Consider the following 19,949-nt stretch of genomic DNA (forward strand, 5'->3'; position numbering starts at 1 on the left):
ATTGATGTAACGACCCGAAAATTTCCGACCAAATTTAAACCTTATACTTTATATGTTTCCGACACGATAAGCAAAATCTGTATTGTTGAGTCTCGAAAAGCTTGAAACTATATTTAGGTAATCAATTACCCTTTGACTGTCTCCGATGATTCACGAACCATTGCTTGTAAATGTGTGGATATATATATAAATATGTGTATATATAAATATAATATATATAGTGATATGAACATTAATAAACTATTATATACATTTATTGTTATAAATACATATGTACAATAAAATACATTGTGATAAAAACTATTATTTTATATGTATATTTCTTGTATATACATATATATTGTTATATTTAATTATTTAATATATATTTAATTGCGTAGTAAATTTTGTTATTTAAAACTGTTTATATATATATATACATAGTATATATTAAATATAATTAATTTTGGGTTTAAATGATAAAAGTCTGTAACTTCGGTTGACGTTTAATTATTTCTAAAATAGGTCTAATATATATATATATATGAAGTTTTAAAATAAAAGTTGTTCCAAAATTTGAATAAAAAGATAATAGTTTTGATAAATATTTTTTTACCTTTTCGAACTAAGTTTTTGTACTCCGTACATATAAATTGGAACAGAAAATAAATAATTTTCGAACCTTTTTGATCAGGTTTCAAACAGGTAATAAGTGAAATAATTAAACAAACTTAATCTAAAAGTTTGGGATTTTTAGGGACACTTTTATACGACAACTGTTTAGCAATAGACACGATATAGCCACCCGAATTAAACTAAAACAAATAAACTTCACGGGTGTTAGATTACTAAAGTAGGATACTGTGTGCTTTTTGATTTTTTTGTCACAAGAAAAGTTATATATTATATATTTATTTACACATGTTTTCATAACTACCACATTTTCTATATATATATATATACAATCGTTTAGTCAGAGACAAGAACCAAATACAAACCCATTTAATTCATCTTGAAATCTTTGAACAATCCAATCTCAAGAACCACCCTAATATTCAAACTATAACTCACACATCACCATGAACAAACCCGTCACCTTTCACCACTTTTACGACCACCACGACCCACCACACAATCACCATCCCCACCCTAGGAACTATAGTGAATCGCCATCTAAACATCACCTTAACCATCGGTTAGTTTCACTCTCATCGACCACCATAGCCGTTTACAATCATCATCATTGAAACTCTTCACCACCACCTTTGTCTTTCCTTTTCTTCGATTAACCACCAAACCCATTTAAAATTTTTCCGTTTTATTCGAACCAAAACTTCACCATAACAGCTGCTACTATTCGACTAGAACCAAGGCTACCCGAATTCTTCTTGTTTTGCTGTTAACCGAAACCCAATAGCAACACCATCTCAAACCACCATAGCTTTCGAGCTTTTACAAAATGGTTTCTTTCGATTCCTGCCATAAACAGTCACACAAAACCACCACTATGCTATCTTGCCTCCGTTTCCTGTTACAGCATCGAGAAGATGTAAGGTCGATGATGATACAATGAGTGATCACGATAATGTTTATGATGATGAATAGTGGTGATGACGAGATGACATAGTAATGATAGAAAGAAGATGATACGTGAGATAATGATGTTAGAATAATGATGATGATCGCGTGATGATGAAGATGATCGAGTAATTTTTTTTTTGTTATAATCCTACTGCCATTCGCATATCACCAGGCCAAAAACACAGAAAACTTATTTTGCACATTGGGCCGTTATTTTACTTTTAACAATGGGCCATAAATCTCACAAAGGGATTGTTGATAAATGGGTTTAGTTAATAGGGCCATGTATTAGTTTGGTTGTTGGGCTGAAAACGATTTCTGATTACATAATGTGAATTCACGAGGAACGGTTAAATAGAATTAAAGGGCAATTTAAATCAGAAAAACAAGGACAGTCTAGCGGTTTGGGAGTGTTGGTCTGATCGAGAGGTCCTGGGTTCGAACCCGGGCCGGGACATGTTTTTTTTAAAAGGCCTATCTATCAAGGTAGTGATTCACTTATTCTTTATTATTATTATTATTATTATTATTATTATTATTATTATTATTATTATTATTATTATTATTATTATTATTATTATTATTATTATTATTATTATTATTATTATTATTATTATTATTATTATTATTATTATTATTATTATTATTAACAAAACTACTATTTTCATTATCATTATTACTAAACTTAACATTTTTATTAAAAACTACTAGTTATATTAAAAAAATTATCATTTCATTGATTATTGTACCATTATTATCATTATTATTATAAGTACTAATAAAATATATATAAGAATATTAACTTTAATACATAACATAATAAATAAATTTGTTCGAATACGATTATGTGTATTAATAAGGATATAAATGATTTAGGTTCGTGAATCCGAGGCCAACCCTATACGTGTTCAATGATGTTATATGTATTTTTACTACAAAATACAGTTTGGTGAGTATATAGTCCCTTTTAAACTTTAAATATTTTTGGGCTGAGAATACATGCGCTATTTTTATAAATGATTTACGTTATGGACACAAGTGACTAAAATTACGTTCTACATGGGTTTGAATCAAAAATCCCCTAGCTTGGTAACTTTAACTATTGGTTTATGAACTGGTAGGCGCGAATCCTAAAGATAGATCTATCGGGTTTTACACCCCCACCCAGATGTTGTTCTAGTCACTACTAAACTAGAAGATCGGGTGTTTAGTACTTCGAGGTTAACGGAACGCACTTGATTCGGTGCACATATTATTATAACTCAGGGGTACACACTCTTGTTAAGGCTAGTTACCGGGTGCCCACTGCTTGGAATGCTTTTCATACACTTGCGAGTGTATTATGTTTATGAATATGAAATCTTGTGGTCCATAGTTATAACTCTGCTAGCATCAAACCTATATATCTCACCAACTTTATGTTGACATTTTAAAGCATGTTATTCTCAGGTACAAAATAAGTCTTCCGCTGTGCATTTGCTCATTTTAAGGAAATTACTTGGAGTCGATCAACGCAATGGAACCAGATGTTGATGATTTCGTCCAGATGGATTGGGTCGGGTCATCTCATGTGGTATTAGAGCGTTGGTCTTAGTGAACCAGGCCTTGCATTAGTGTGTCTGACTAGTAGTTGTTAGGATACAGTAGTGAGTCTGGACTTCGACCGTGTCTGCCTGTCAAAAGTTTTGCTTATCATATCTAGTCGGAAATCATCTACTTATCATCCTTAGGGAACTGCCTGCTTATCATTCTTAAGTCTAGACACGTCTTACTGCATTTAGTGCATCTATAGTGTATAGACAAAATTTATATTCTAGCGCATCTGTAGACTTGCCTGACATATGCCGTAAATTCCTCTGTTGTTTACGAAATCTTTGGTATTATACATAGATATTGTATATAGCTAGAATATCATCCGACATCCAAAAAATCATTTCACATCGAGGATCTCTTCCATCCACCAAATTTCCCTTTTCAACCTGAAGCGCTTACCGGCGTACCTGTTCGAGGAACCATTTTCTCTCCCCTTTTTCCAAGTATCCCATCACGATTACATACTATCCCATAGTTCGAATCTTATTCATTCACTCGCTTCAACCGTCAATCATTCCGTAGTACTAGAAGAAGTTAACGAACTACGCGCTCGTGTGACGACTTTGGAGAACCTGGTGCGAAGGTTACGAACACCAGCAGCAGCACCAGCAGCATAATCAGTACCACCATCATCGACGTCGACAGTACCCTTATCATCTTTAAACCATAACCGCGCCGTAACTCTCAATATCACAATCTGTACCTTGAATATCAACATTACACGCCTCAATATCACCATCTGTACTTCGAGTATGAACTTCGTTCTACACATCGATCTACATCGGCTATCTTCGCTTTACGTATCATTCTACCTCATTTTTCCTCATTCGATATGGTGAATATGTAATTTCTTAAGTTTTAGAGATTATGTAATCTAGTATTAACGGTAAATCAGATGAGTTTTTGACTCATTAAATCCATGATTACATCCGATGAAAATATATATGCAAGTATATTTTCATAAAGATTGTAATTAAAAATTCTTTTGTACAAACTGTTAATGATGAAAATATTTTAACGGGTGGGTAGTACCCGAGGAATATTTAGAATTCACATTAATAAGTTACACTGTACATTCTTCGAATCTGATTCAACGATCATTTACTATCCTACTTACAACTACCGATATACGTATCCATTCACCACAGAATAACCATTTCTATTCAAATTTCATATTTGGATTTTGACCTATCAGAATCCAACAAGTGGCATAACGAAGAAAACATTGGACAAAAATAAAAAGTGTTAGAAACAAACGAATTAATTAAATGGAATTGTGATAGGATTTCACGCTAACTGTTCCGGCTAACTGTTCCTAGCTAACTGATTAACATTTAATTTATCGCAATTTTATTTATCGTCATTTAATTTCTGTTATTTACTTTTACGCACTTTAAATAACGGGACACGTATGCAAGGTTTCGACTTATCATATCGACCCATCTATATATATATTTCGGAACAACCGTAGACACTCTATATGTGAAGGTGGGAGTTGGCTATACAGGGTCGGAGTTGATTCCAAAATATATATGTACTTTGAGTTGTGATCGACACCGAAACCGGTACACGGGTCACGATACGTATTATTTAATTCGAATATTATATATTAAATTATATATGAATCATTAAACCCTCGGACTATTGGACTGCTAACTTTGGACAATTAAAATGAATTAAATTAAAATATTGATTATAACATATGAAACAAAATAATTCTTCAAGCTTGCCACTTGATTTCATTTTAAACCTCATTTGTATCTCGACAATTACAATGTGTGTTCAAATCTTTCATGATTCTTGAAAACCCCTCAATCGAGAGGATGAACCAACCGCGTTTCATTTACAGAAGAAAATACTTATGCTCCTGTAAGACTCTCGGAGACTGAGTCAACGTTTAACACGCAGCAGTGTTAATTTCTTTAGTGTTATTATTACCCAAAATAACTTTGCAATCCCTTTTCAAATTAGCCAATTTTGTCACAGCTCCAGCAAGTTAACCTCGACTTCTCAGAAATGTTAGTTTCGATATATATACACGTTATTCTTTCGCTGTCGTTACCGGAGAATCTTTTATATTCCATCATCAGCGTTTAACCATCTAAAAACACAATTCTCCTGAAACCACCTCAGTTTGATAACCAATGACCCAGATCCGTTAACTTTGAGAATGCTGACGAAGCAGCATGTTGTAGATGGTCTTAATAGCCAAAAGTTGATGATAAAGAACGGAGTATTGGAAACACTCAATAGAAAATTTAGTATCAAAAAGCGGATTATGCGAAACTATGAAGTAAGCCGTGGACAAATCACAAAGAATAAGTTTGACTTCAAAGAATTTAAAAGATTCAGTGCCTGCTGAAATCCTTAGTACATACCCTACTCCTTACTCTAAAACCTTTGCTGACACTATTCTTCATCATTATCCTTCGGCATTAGAAGTTCCAAGATATTATCATATCTTTCATTATAAATATCCTCAATGTTTCTGAAGATATTTTTATAACTATTCTTATCGGAAATCATCTATCTTCTCGCGCTATCTGTATCACATCATAAAAGAAACTGTGTTAGTTTCTAAATTCTGAAACCTCCGAATTTAAAATATGAATGTTTTGAAGTAGTGTTAGGAACTGATGCATGAATTAGTATAATATAATGAAACTTGATCAACTTCATTATATTACAGTAAGTCATGTTGAATTTCTAATGGAATGTGAGGATTTACAGTACCATCATCATATGCCATGTTACACGGCTCTTACATTCTACCTAATCTCCAATTATATCAAGAACATATCAAGTTGATAGTTCTATCTTTTCCAGGACAATCTGATAATTTGACAAATCAAAATCGTGCCATTACCATTTCTTTCTGAGAACATTAGCTATGTTCATTCCAAATTTCATATATACGAACTCTGGACCATTACTCGCCTGACTCAAGGATGGAAAGAAGAAACGAAGGGAGTAGTTTTATAAGTATCCGACAAAGAAATCACAACAGATTTGCCGCATTAAATCAAAGGAGATCCTGTTTCCTAAATCGCCGAAGAACCAAATCTTATTACGAAAGATTTTCTTTAAATCCCTTAAATTCTGGAAATCAATCCTAATCATGTCATCGATTAAAATAATTCCATATTCACTCATTTTATTCTTTTGTGATAGCTTCACTCGTGCGCTTCACATGATCGAATCGTTTTATCCATATCTTCCAATAATGATAAAACTCTATTATTACCTCATATTCATCATGAAAACATTCCTATTGTTATTTATGACAACCTCTACCAAATTTCGGGGACGAAATTTCTTTAACGAGTGGGTACTGTAATGACCCGGAAATTTCTGACCAAATTTAAACCTTATACTTTATATGTTTCCGACACGATAAGCAAAATCTGTATTGTTGAGTCTCGAAAAGCTTGAAACTATATTTAGGTAATCAATTACCCTTTGACTGTCTCCGATGATTCACGAACCATTGCTTGTAAATGTGTGGATATATATATAAATATGTGTATATATAAATATAATATATATAGTGATATGAACATTAATAAACTATTATATACATTTATTGTTATAAATACATATGTACAATAAAATACATTGTGATAAAAACTATTATTTTATATGTATATTTCTTGTATATACATATATATTGTTATATTTAATTATTTAATATATATTTAATTGCGTAGTAAATTTTGTTATTTAAAACTGTTTATATATATATATATACATAGTATATATTAAATATAATTAATTTTGGGTTTAAATGGTAAAAGTCTGTAACTTCGGTTGACGTTTAATTATTTCTAAAATAGGTCTAATATATATATATATATATATGAAGTTTTAAAATAAAAGTTGTTCCAAAATTTGAATAAAAAGATAATAGTTTTGATAAATATTTTTTTACCTTTTCGAACTAAGTTTTTGTACTCCGTACATATAAATTGGAACAGAAAATAAATAATTTTCGAACCTTTTTGATCAGGTTTCAAACAGGTAATAAGTGAAATAATTAAACAAACTTAATCTAAAAGTTTGGGATTTTTAGGGACACTTTTATACGACAACTGTTTAGCAATAGACACGATATAGCCACCCGGATTAAACTAAAACAAATAAACTTCACGGGTGTTAGATTACTAAAGTAGGATACTGTGTGCTTTTTGATTTTTTTTCACAAGAAAAGTTATATATTATATATTTATTTACACATGTTTTCATAACTACCACATTTTCTATGTATATATATATACAATCGTTTAGTCAGAGACAAGAACCAAATACAAACCCATTTAATTCATCTTGAAATCTTTGAACAATCCAATCTCAAGAACCACCCTAATCTTCAAACTATAACTCACACATCACCATGAACAAACCCGTCACCTTTCACCACTTTTACGACCACCACGACCCACCACACAATCACCATCCCCACCCTAGGAACTATAGTGAATCGCCATCTAAACATCACCTTAACCATCGGTTAGTTTCACTCTCATCGACCACCATAGCCGTTTACAATCATCATCATTGAAACTCTTCACCACCACCTTTGTCTTTCCTTTTCTTCGATTAACCACCAAACCCATTTAAAATTTTTCCATTTTATTCGAACCAAAACTTCACCATAACAGCTGCTACTATTCGACTAGAACCAAGGCTACCCGAATTCTTCTTGTTTTGCTGTTAACCGAAACCCAATAGCAACACCATCTCAAACCACCATAGCTTTCGAGCTTTTACAAAATGGTTTCTTTCTATTCCTGCCATAAACAGTCACACAAAACCACCACTATGCTATCTTGCCTCCGTTTCCTGTTACAGCATCGAGAAGATGTAAGGTCGATGATGATACAATGAGTGATCACGATAATGTTTATGATGATGAATAGTGGTGATGACGAGATGACATAGTAATGATAGAAAGAAGATGATACGTGAGATAATGATGTTAGAATAATGATGATGATCGCGTGATGATGAAGATGATCGAGTAATTTTTTTTTGTTATAATCCTACTGCCATTCGCATATCACCAGGCCAAAAACACAGAAAACTTATTTTGCACATTGGGCCGTTATTTTACTTTTAACAATGGGCAATAAATCTCACAAAGGGATTGTTGATAAATGGGTTTAGTTAATAGGGCCATGTATTAGTTTGGTTGTTGGGCTGAAAACGATTTCTGATTACATAATGTGAATTCACGAGGAACGGTTAAATAGAATTAAAGGGCAATTTAAATCAGAAAAACAAGGACAGTCTAGCGGTTTGGGAGTGTTGGTCTGATCGAGAGGTCCTGGGTTCGAACCCGGGCCGGGACATGTTTTTTTTAAAAGGCCTATCTATCAAGGTAGTGATTCACTTATTCTTTATTATTATTATTATTATTATTATTATTATTATTATTATTATTATTATTATTATTATTATTATTATTATTATTATTATTATTAACAAAACTACTATTTTCATTATCATTATTACTAAACTTAACATTTTTATTAAAAACTACTAGTTATATTAAAAAAATTATCATTTCATTGATTATTGTACCATTATTATCATTATTATTATAAGTACTAATAAAATATATATAAGAATATTAACTTTAATACATAACATAATAAATAAATTTGTTCGAATACGATTATGTGTATTAATAAGGATATAAATGATTTAGGTTCGTGAATCCGAGGCCAACCCTATACGTGTTCAATGATGTTATATGTATTTTTACTACAAAATACAGTTTGGTGAGTATATAGTCCCTTTTAAACTTTAAATATTTTTGGGCTGAGAATACATGCGCTATTTTTATAAATGATTTACGTTATGGACACAAGTGACTAAAATTACATTCTACATGGGTTTGAATCAAAAATCCCCTAGCTTGGTAACTTTAACTATTGGTTTATGAACTGGTAGGCGCGAATCCTAAAGATAGATCTATCGGGTTTTACACCCCCACCCAGATGTTGTTCTAGTCACTACTAAACTAGAAGAACGGGTGTTTAGTACTTCGAGGTTAACGTAACGCACTTGATTCGGTGCAAATATTATTATAACTCAGGGGTACACACTCTTGTTAAGGCTAGTTACCGGGTGCCCACTGCTTGGAATGCTTTTCATACACTTGCGAGTGTATTATGTTTATGAATATGAAATCTTGTGGTCCATAGTTATAACTCTGCTAGCATCAAACCTATATATCTCACCAACTTTATGTTGACATTTTAAAGCATGTTATTCTCAGGTACAAAATAAGTCTTCCGCTGTGCATTTGCTCATTTTAAGGAAATTACTTGGAGTCGATCAACGCAATGGAACCAGATGTTGATGATTTCGTCCAGATGGATTGGGTCGGGTCGTCTCAATTGACGCCTTTGGATAGTAAATTTTTACTCGAATTAGTAAATGGTAAATTAATTTCAGCAGATAATATATGTCGAAATCGAGAAATTAAACTGGTTAGCGAAACATTTAAGATTGATTTGATACCAGTAGAGTTAGGGAGTTTTGATGTGATAATCGGTATGGATTGGTTGAAAGAAGTGAAAGCAGAGATCGTTTATTACAAAAATGCAATTCGCATTATACGAGAAAAAGGAAAACCCTTAATGGTGTACGGAGAAAAGGGCAACACGAAGCTACATATTATTAGTAATTTGAAGGCACAAAAACTAATAAGAAAAGGTTGCTATGCTGTTCTAGCACACGTCGAGAAAGTACAAACTGAAGAAAAGAGCATCAATGATGTTCCCATTGCAAAAGAATTTCCCGATGTATTTCTGAAAGAATTACCGGGATTACCCCCACATCGATCCGTTGAATTTCAAATAGATCTTGTACCAGGAGCTGCACCAATAGCTCATGCTTCTTACAGACTCGCACCCAGCGAGATGAAAGAACTGCAAAGCCAATTACAAGAACTTTTAGAGCGTGGTTTCATTCAACCAAGCACATCACCGTGGGGAGCTCCTGTTTTGTTTGTCAAGAAGAAAGATGGTACATTCAGGTTGTGTATCGACTACCGAGAGTTGAACAAACTTACCATCAAGAACCGCTACCCACTACCGAGAATCGATGACTTATTTGATCAACTACAAGGCTCGTCTGTTTATTCAAAGATTGACTTACGTTCCGGGTATCATCAAATGCGGGTGAAAGAAGATGATATTCCAAAGACTGCTTTCAGAACACGTTAAGGTCATTACGAGTTTATGGTCATGCCATTTGGTTTAACTAATGCACCAGCTGTGTTCATGGACCTTATGAACCGAGTGTGTGGACCATACCTTGACAAGTTTGTCATTGTTTTCATTGATGACATACTTATTTACTCAAAGAATGACCAAGAACACGGTGAACATTTGAGAAAGGTGTTAGAAGTATTGAGGAAGGAAGAATTGTACGCTAAGTTTTCAAAGTGTGCATTTTGGTTGGAAGAAGTTCAATTCCTCGGTCACATAGTGAACAAAGAAGGTATTAAGGTGGATCCGGGAAAGATAGAAACTGTTGAAAAGTGGGAAACCCCGAAAAATCCGAAACACATACGCCAGTTTTTAGGACTAGCTGGTTACTACAGAAGGTTCATCCAAGACTTTTCCAAAATAGCAAAACCCTTGACTGCATTAACGCATAAAGGGAAGAAATTTGAATGGAATGATGAACAAGAGAAAGCGTTTCAGTTATTGAAGAAAAAGCTAACTACGGCACCTATATTGTCATTGCCTGAAGGGAATGATGATTTTGTGATTTATTGTGACGCATCAAAGTAAGGTCTCGGTTGTGTATTAATGCAACGAACTAAGGTGATTGCTTATGCGTCTAGACAATTGAAGATTCACGAACAAAATTATACGACGCATGATTTGGAATTAGGCGCGGTTGTTTTTGCATTAAAGACTTGGAGGCACTACTTATATGGGGTCAAAAGTATTATATATACCGACCACAAAAGTCTTCAACACATATTTAATCAGAAACAACTGAATATGAGGCAGCGTAGGTGGATTGAATTATTGAATGATTACGACTTTGAGATTCGTTACCACCCGGGGAAGGCAAATGTGGTAGCCGATGCCTTGAGCAGGAAGGACAGAGAACCCATTCGAGTAAAATCTATGAATATAATGATTCATAATAACCTTACTACTCAAATAAAGGAGGCGCAACAAGGAGTTTTAAAAGAGGGAAATTTAAAGGATGAAATACCCAAAGGATCGAAGAAACATCTTAATATTCGGGAAGACAGAACCCGGTATAGGGCTGAAAGAATTTGGGTACCAAAATTTGGAGATATGAGAGAAATGGTACTTAGAGAAGCTCATAAAACCAGATACTCAATACATCCTAGAACGGGGAAGATGTACAAGGATCTCAGGAAATATTTTTGGTGGCCGGGTATGAAAGCCGATGTTGCTAAATACGTAGGAGAATGTTTGACGTGTTCTACGGTCAAAGCTGAGCATCAGAAACCATTAGGTCTACTTCAACAACCCGAAATCCCGGAATGGAAATGGGAAAACATTACCATGGATTTCATCACTAAATTGCCAAGGACTGCAAGTGGTTTTGATACTATTTGGGTAATAGTTGATCGTCTCACCAAATCAGCATACTTCCTGCCAATAAGAGAAGATGACAAGATGGAGAAGTTAGCACGACTGTATTTGAAGGAAGTCATCTCCAGACATGGAATACCAATCTCTATTATCTCTGATTGGGATGGCAGATTTATTTTAAGATTCTGGCAGACATTACAGCAAGCATTAGGAACTCGTCTAGACATGAGTACTGCCTATCATCCATAAACTGATGAGCAGAGCGAAAGGACGATACAAACGCTTGAAGACATGCTACGAGCATGTGTTATTGATTTCGGAAACAGTTGGGATCGACATCTACCATTAGCAGAATTTTCCTACAACAACAGCTACCATTCAAGCATTGAGATGGCGCCGTTTAAAGCACTTTATGGTAGAAAGTGCAGGTCTCCGATTTGTTAGAGTGAAGTGGGGGATAGACAGATTACGGGTCCGGAGATTATACAAGAAACTACCGAGAAGATCATCCAAATTCAACAACGGTTGAAAACCGCCCAAAGTCGACAAAAGAGCTACGCTGACATTAAAAGAAAAGATATAGAATTTGAAATTGGAGAGATGGTCATGCTTAAAGTTGCACCTTGGAAAGGCGTTGTTCGATTTGGTAAACGAGGGAAATTAAATCCAAGGTATATTGGACCATTCAAGATTATTGATCGTGTCTGACCAGTAGCTTACCGACTTGAGTTACCTCAATAACTCGCGGCTGTACATAACACTTTCCACGTCTCGAATTTTAAGAAATGTTTTTCTAAAGAAGATCTCACTATTCCGTTAGATGAAATCCAAATCAACGAAAAACTCCAATTCATCGAAGAACCCGTCGAAATAATGGATCGTGAGGTTAAAAGAATTAAGCAAAACAAGATACTAATTGTTAAGGTTCGATGGAATGCTCGTATAGGACCCGAGTTCACCTGGGAGCATGAAGATCAGATGAAGAAGAAATACCCGCATCTATTTCCAGAAGATTCGTCAACACCTTCAACAGCTTAAAATTTCGGGACGAAATTTATTTAACGGGTAGGTACTGTAGTGACCCGAACTTTTCCATGTTTATATATATTAATTGAGATTGATATTTACATGATTAAATGTTTCCAACATGTTAAGCAATCAAACTTGTTAAGACTTGATTAATTGAAATATGTTTCATATAGACAATTGACCACCCAAGTTGACCGGCAATTCACGAACGTTAAAACTTGTAAAAACGACATGACGATATATATATGGATATACATATGGTTAACATGAGATTATGATAAGTAAGTATCTCCATAAGTATATTAACAATGAGTTATATACATATAAACAAGACTACTAACTTAAGGATTTCGAAACAAGACATATATGTAACGATTATCGTTGTAACGACATTTAAATGTATATATATCATATTAAGATATATTAATATATCATAATATCATGATAATATAATAATTTAATATCTCATTAGATATAATAAACAATGGGTTAACAACATTAATTGAGATCGTTAACTTAAAGGTTTCAAAACAACACTTACATGTAACGACTAACGATGACTTAACGACTCAGTTAAAATGTATATACATGTAGTGTATTTAGATGAATTAAAATACTTTTGGAAGACTTCAAGACATATATCAAAACACTCATACTTAATGAAAATGGTTACAGTTACTTTCCCATTCTTTTCTTTCATCAAGAATTCTAGTCGTATTCTTACCCGTATTATACACAGCTTCAAAACGTACTTACTATGGGTATATACCAATAGGAACTAGCATGGGATTCCACTCTTGATTATGTCATGCATGACTAATCAATTTTAACTTCTACCATGAGCTAGTCAACTAACTAGAACTCCTTTTAACCCCACTCACCACTCACCAATTACCACTCATCATTCACTCCATTTCACTTCCAATTCTCTTTCTAATTCTCTCTCAACACACACACACTATTATGAACGTATTTTTCCAGTAGTTAATCATCATCTTCATCAAAAATCACTTCAAGAATCAAGCTATAATCATCATAGGAAGAACACTTCAAGAACACTTCAAAAATCCCTTCAAGTTTACTAATTTACTTCCAAGCTTTCTAATCCATTCCAAGTAATCATCTAAGATCAAGAAACCTTTGTTATATACAGTAGGTTATCTTTCTTATTCAAGGTAATATTCATATTCAAACTTTGATTCAATTTCTATAACTATAAACTATCTTAATTCGAGTAAAAATCTTACTTGAACTTGTTTTTGTGTCATGATCCTACTTCAAGAACTTTCAAGCCATCCAAGATCCTTTGAAGCTAGATCATTTCTTGTCACTTCTAGTAGGTTTACCTACTAAACTTGAGGTAGTAATGGTGTTCATAACATCATTCGATTCATATATATAAAACTATCTTATTCGAAGGTTTAAACTCGTAATCACTAGAACATAGTTTAGTTAATTCTAAACTTGTTCGCAAACAAAAGTTAATCCTTCTAACTTGACTTTTAAAATTAACTACACACATGTTCTATATCTATATGATATGCTAACTTAATGATTTAAAACCTGGAAACATGAAAAACACCGTAAAACCGGATTTACGCCGTCGTAGTAACACCGCGGGCTGTTTTGGGTTAGTTAATTAAAAACTATGATAAACTTTGATTTAAAAGTTGTTATTCTGAGAAAATGATTTTTATTATGAACATGAAACTATATCCAAAAATTATGGTTAAACTCAAAGTGGAAGTATGTTTTCTAAAATGGTCATCTAGACGTCGTTCTTTCGACTGAAATGACTACCTTTACAAAAATAAATTGTAACTTATTTTTCCGACTATAAACCTATACTTTTTCTGTTTAGATTCATAAAATAGAGTTCAATATGAAACCATAGCAATTTGATTCACTCAAAACGGATTTAAAATGAAGAAGTTATGGGTAAAACAAGATTGGATAATTTTTCTCATTTTAGCTACGTGAAAATTGGAAACAAATCTATTCCAACCATAACTAAATCAACTTGTATTGTATATTATGTAATCTTGAGATACCATAGACACGTATATAATGTTTCGACCTATCATGTCGACACATCTATATATATTTCGGAACAACCATAGACACTCTATATGTGAATGTTGGAGTTAGCTATACAGGGTTGAGGTTGATTCCAAAATATATATAGTTTGAGTTGTGATCAATACTGAGATACGTATACACTGGGCCGTGGATTGATTCAAGATAATATTTATCGATTTATTCCTGTACATCTAACTGTGGACAACTAGTTGTAGGTTACTAACGAGGACAGCTGACTTAATAAACTTAAAACATCAAAATATATTAAAAGTGTTGTAAATATATTTTGAACATACTTTGATATATATGTATATATTATTATAGGTTCGTGAATCAACCAGTGGCCAAGTCTTACTTCCCGACGAAGTAAAAATCTGTGAAAGTGAGTTATAGTCCCACTTTTAAAATCTAATATTTTTGGGATGAGAATACATGCAGGTTTTATAAATGATTTACAAAATAGACACAAGTACGTGAAACTACATTCTATGGTTGAATTATCGAAATCGAATATGCCCCTTTTTATTAAGTCTGGTAATCTAAGAATTAGGGAACAAACACCCTAATTGACGCGAATCCTAAAGATAGATCTATTGGGCCTAACAAACCCCATCCAAAGTACCAGATGCTTTAGTACTTCGAAATTTATATCATATCCGAAGGGTGTCCCGGAATGATGGGGATATTCTTATATATGCATCTTGTTAATGTCGGTTACCAGGTGTTCACCATATGAATGATTTTTATCTCTATGTATGGGATGTGTATTGAAATATGAAATCTTGTGGTCTATTATTATGATTTGATATATATAGGTTAAACCTATAACTCACCAACATTTTTGTTGACGTTTTAAGCATGTTTATTCTCAGGTGATTATTAAGAGCTTCCGCTGTCGCATACTTAAATAAGGACGAGATTTGGAGTCCATGCTTGTATGATATTGTGTAAAAACTGCATTCAAGAAACTTATTTTGTTGTAACATATTTGTATTGTAAACCATTATGTAATGGTCGTGTGTAAACAGGATATTTTAGATTATCATTATTTGATAATCTACGTAAAGCTTTTTAAACCTTTATTGATGAAATAAAGGTTATGGTTTGTTTTAAAATGAATGCAGTCTTTGAAAAACGTCTCATATAGAGGTCAAAACCTCGCAACGAAATCAATTAATATGGAACGTTTTTAATCAATAAGAACGGGACATTTTAGCGGATGCATCAAGAACTTGCCTTGTCAATAAATTAGTACCCCGGTAGAAAGTGTTGATGTACTCCCTCTTTGTCAATCCATGTACTGGACACGCCCTTAACATTTTCTTAAAACGGATCCATGCATCATATAAAGACTCATCACTTCATCGTACGAATGCATTGATCTCCATCCTAAGTCTCTCTGCCTTCGATGGTGGAAAGAAGTGATTAATAAAAGTGTCACTTAAGTCTTGAAAAGTTCTAATCGAGTCGAAAGGCAAATTCCTTAACCAAGCCTTGGCCTCACCTTGAAGAGAAAAATGGAATGCCCTTAGTTTATAAGCATATTTAGTGACATCTTTATGCTTATAGAGATCACAAATATCGTTGAATTGTTGAAGGTGTTCAAACGGATTTTCCTCCATTAACTCATGAAATTGCACATCTTTGAACATTGTGAAGAAATTACCATCGAATTTCCAATTATTGGCCCCGATGGGCGGTTTAGTAATGGCGGGAGGCACCACCGTTGGTGCAACCAACCTAGCATTCCACATTGGCATGCCATTTGGATCAACTTTCTCTTGATTAACAAGTGGTGGATTATTTGGTAGACCATGACCAATTGGATTACCCTCTTCACCTCCTTCCATATCTTCAAAATAAAACGGTAAAACCTCAAAATTTTTCCTTAATACCCTTTCTTATCTACGCTTGTAAACCCCATGAACGTGTTTCTCCAGATCGGAAAATGGATGCTCAAACTCTTGATCCTTTTGGAATCTCCTTTTCATACACCATGGTACCTAACCTGCAATCACAACACAAACACAACGGTTTTCCAAACACAAATAATATATAATAAACAAGAAAAGTAAATTTTGCAAGGATACAATTAAAAGCTTAAACTCAAAGATACAACTAGCTAACCGCTGCCCGGCAGCGGCGCCAAAGAGTTTGATGATGCTTTCACAAACATACTTTAATTCTTTTATATTTATACTCAAATGTGGACTCAACTATGCGATAAGCATTCGAGAAACAATGACTCGGTAGTTGTAATTAGCAAGTTTTTCGTTTAAGGTTCGTCCCAAGAGAGCAGTAATTGCTAATTGAATGGATGAAAGCTCATAATCATTCTAGAGTTTGTGTTTGATTGGGAGGTTTTGAATTTTAGATATTAAGAAAACTATTGCAAATTAAACTAAGAACTAGAATTGATTAAGTAATTATCAATATTAAAAGCATGCACACTTTCTTAAGCCACTTGAAGAATTCGGATTGTTCTTTTGTTCACTTAAGATCTAATTGTGTTCAAACATTTAGACTAGTATCCCTACTAGATATTATTGTGATCAAATCAACACTTGCAAATTCCCATAAGCTTCCAACAATTGATCTAGTTGAATCATGCAATTGTCATTAGTACTTAGCCTACATTGAAGTCCCCTAAAACCCTTTAGTGATCAAAATCCTTAAGAAAATGAAACCTCACTATGTTGACTAAGGACCAATTGAAAACCAATCCAAACCAAGACCCCATTCCCTTGAAAGCCTCAATTTGATTGTCTAGATCATCTAAGTGTTGAAGTACAATTTTCTTAACTAATCAAATCCATAAGAAAAGCTACAAAACTCATATAATCAAAGTAGAGTCCAAAAGAAGCATATCAAAGGATCTTTTGGCTAATTCTAATAACAAATCACAATCATCAACTCATAGATTCGTCTAAACACAATCATAAACATCAATATGAACAATCCTTAGCTATCAAACTTCCTAAACAAGTGTACATCATAAAATCTAGCCAATCATGGCTAAAACATGATCAATACAAGTAATAGGAGTGAATCTAAACATCATTAAGCAATAAATAAGGATAGATTGTACCAAACTTATGAAAATTACAATAAAGTTAGACGAAGAAGATGAAGATGATGAAGAACAAGCCCTAGATCTTGATTCAATCTTTAAATCCTTGATGTAGAATGGAAGAAAGGATGAAAATTTGATAAAAACCTTTAAACTCTAACTATGAAACCCTAATGTTATCAGCCATCATGCTCTAACTACTACTCTATTGATGATGTATATGAAAACCCTCATCTCATTCTATTTATACTCTTCCAAAAACTGCCCAGAATTTACAGAGGAACGTCGTTCCTCTTTTAGGAACGTCGTTCCTCTTTTAGGAACGTCGTTCCTGGGCTCGTCATGTGGAACGTCGTTCTGCTTTTCTACAAACGTCGTTCCTGAATCATTCTCTAAATGCCCATTTTTTTGTTTTCAATTCCTATGTATTTTCCCAGGTAGAACGTCGTTCTTGACTTTGGAACGTCGTTCTTAGTTAAGGAACGTCGTTCTGAACTATGAGAACGTCGTTCTTGTTGCCAGCTCAAGCACTTTGCAGTTTTCTTGCTACGTTTTGCATATTTTGGTCAATTTTACACCAAATTCACACTTAGAACTACTATAGTACTCAAAACGCGATTAAACCCAAGATCTTAACTTTTTGAGCATAAAGGACATGAAAACCGAGTGAAACGAGGTTGATATTGCGTGAGAAACATATCGTGAATGAGCAATATCAATCGTGCACAACAAATGGTATTGATTACCATGAAACATTCAGTCTGGTCATTAAACCCACCACAATTCGTACGGTGTTAAGCATTGCAATTTCTAAATCCTGGCCTATATATCAGCTTGATGTCAAAAATGCATTTCGACATGGCTCTTTAAATGAGACGGTTTACATGTACCAACCTATGGGATTTCGAGATTCTCAATTACCTAATCACGTATGTCTCCTTAAGTGATCGCTTTATGGTTTAAAATAAGCCCCTCGATAGCAACTGTTGGTTTCGTCCATAGCAAATGTGATCATTCCCTCTTCGTATATCACCAAGGTAACGACACTGCATATCTTCTAATTTATGTCGATGATATCATTTTAACAACATCTTCTTACACTTTGTGATAATCTCATGCAACTTTTGGCTAAAGAATATGCTATGAAAGATTTGGGTCCTTTAAGCTCTTTTCTAGGGATCTCGGTTTCAAGAAACTCCAATGGCTTATTTCTTGACCAACAAGCTTACGCACGTAGCATCATTGAACGTGCAGATCTTGTTCATTGCAATCCCGTAAGTACGCCGGTTGATACTCTTGGTAAACAAAGGTCATCCGTTGGCAAACTATACTCTAAACCAACTCACTACCGTGGCTTGGCTAGGGATTTACAATACTTGACTTTTACAAGCCCCGATATATCGTATGCTGTGCAAAAAGTATGTCTCCATATGCACTTACCTCATGAAGAACACATGCATGACCTTAAGCGGATTATTCGATACATAACGGGCACACTGTCGCTTGGAATACACATTTCCAAATGCACAACAATTTCCATCATCTCATATACTTACATTGATTGGGCCGGGTGTCCGACACCCATCATTCTACTTCTGGGTACTGTGTTTATTTGGGTGATAACCTCATCTTTTGGTCCTCTAAACATCAGGCAATCGTCTCTCGGTCCAGTGTAGAGGCATAATACAGGGGTGTCGCTAATGTCGTGGCCGAATCATGTTGGTTACTTACGCAACTTACTCCTTGAACTTCATCAACTGATTTCCAAGGCAACTCCCATTTTTTGTGATAACATAAGCGCGATTTTCTTATCCGGTAATCTGATTCAGCACCAACGAAAAAGCACACTGAGTTAGATATTCATTTTGTTCTAGAAAAAGTGGCACATAGTATTACATGTACCAACTAGATTTCAAATAGCAGATGTTTTCACTAAAGGACTTCCGCGTATCCTCTTTAAGGAATTTCGACACAGTATTTCCATTCGCAACTCGAACGCTTCGACTGCGGGGGAGTATAAGTCAACG

At 34.0% G+C, this 19,949-nt stretch overlaps 1 protein-coding gene and 1 non-coding gene across 2 annotated transcripts; both read left to right on the forward strand.

Moving 5' to 3' along the window:
* The first annotated feature begins 16,142 nt into the window (after nucleotides 1–16,142).
* LOC139879091 (small nucleolar RNA R71) lies at nucleotides 16,143–16,249 on the forward strand. Its single transcript, XR_011769942.1, has one exon. It is a non-coding gene; the product is annotated as a small nucleolar RNA R71 (small nucleolar RNA).
* A 2,788-nt stretch (nucleotides 16,250–19,037) lies between these two features.
* On the forward strand, nucleotides 19,038–19,598 carry LOC139874925 (uncharacterized mitochondrial protein AtMg00810-like). Its single transcript, XM_071862314.1, has one exon. The coding sequence runs from the start codon at nucleotides 19,038–19,040 to the stop codon at nucleotides 19,596–19,598; it is 561 nt and encodes a 186-aa protein (XP_071718415.1).
* Nucleotides 19,599–19,949: the final 351 nt, after the last annotated feature.

The sequence above is a fragment of the Rutidosis leptorrhynchoides genome, chromosome 11 (genome assembly GCF_046630445.1).
Source record: "Rutidosis leptorrhynchoides isolate AG116_Rl617_1_P2 chromosome 11, CSIRO_AGI_Rlap_v1, whole genome shotgun sequence".
NCBI classification, from domain to species: domain Eukaryota; kingdom Viridiplantae; phylum Streptophyta; class Magnoliopsida; order Asterales; family Asteraceae; genus Rutidosis; species Rutidosis leptorrhynchoides.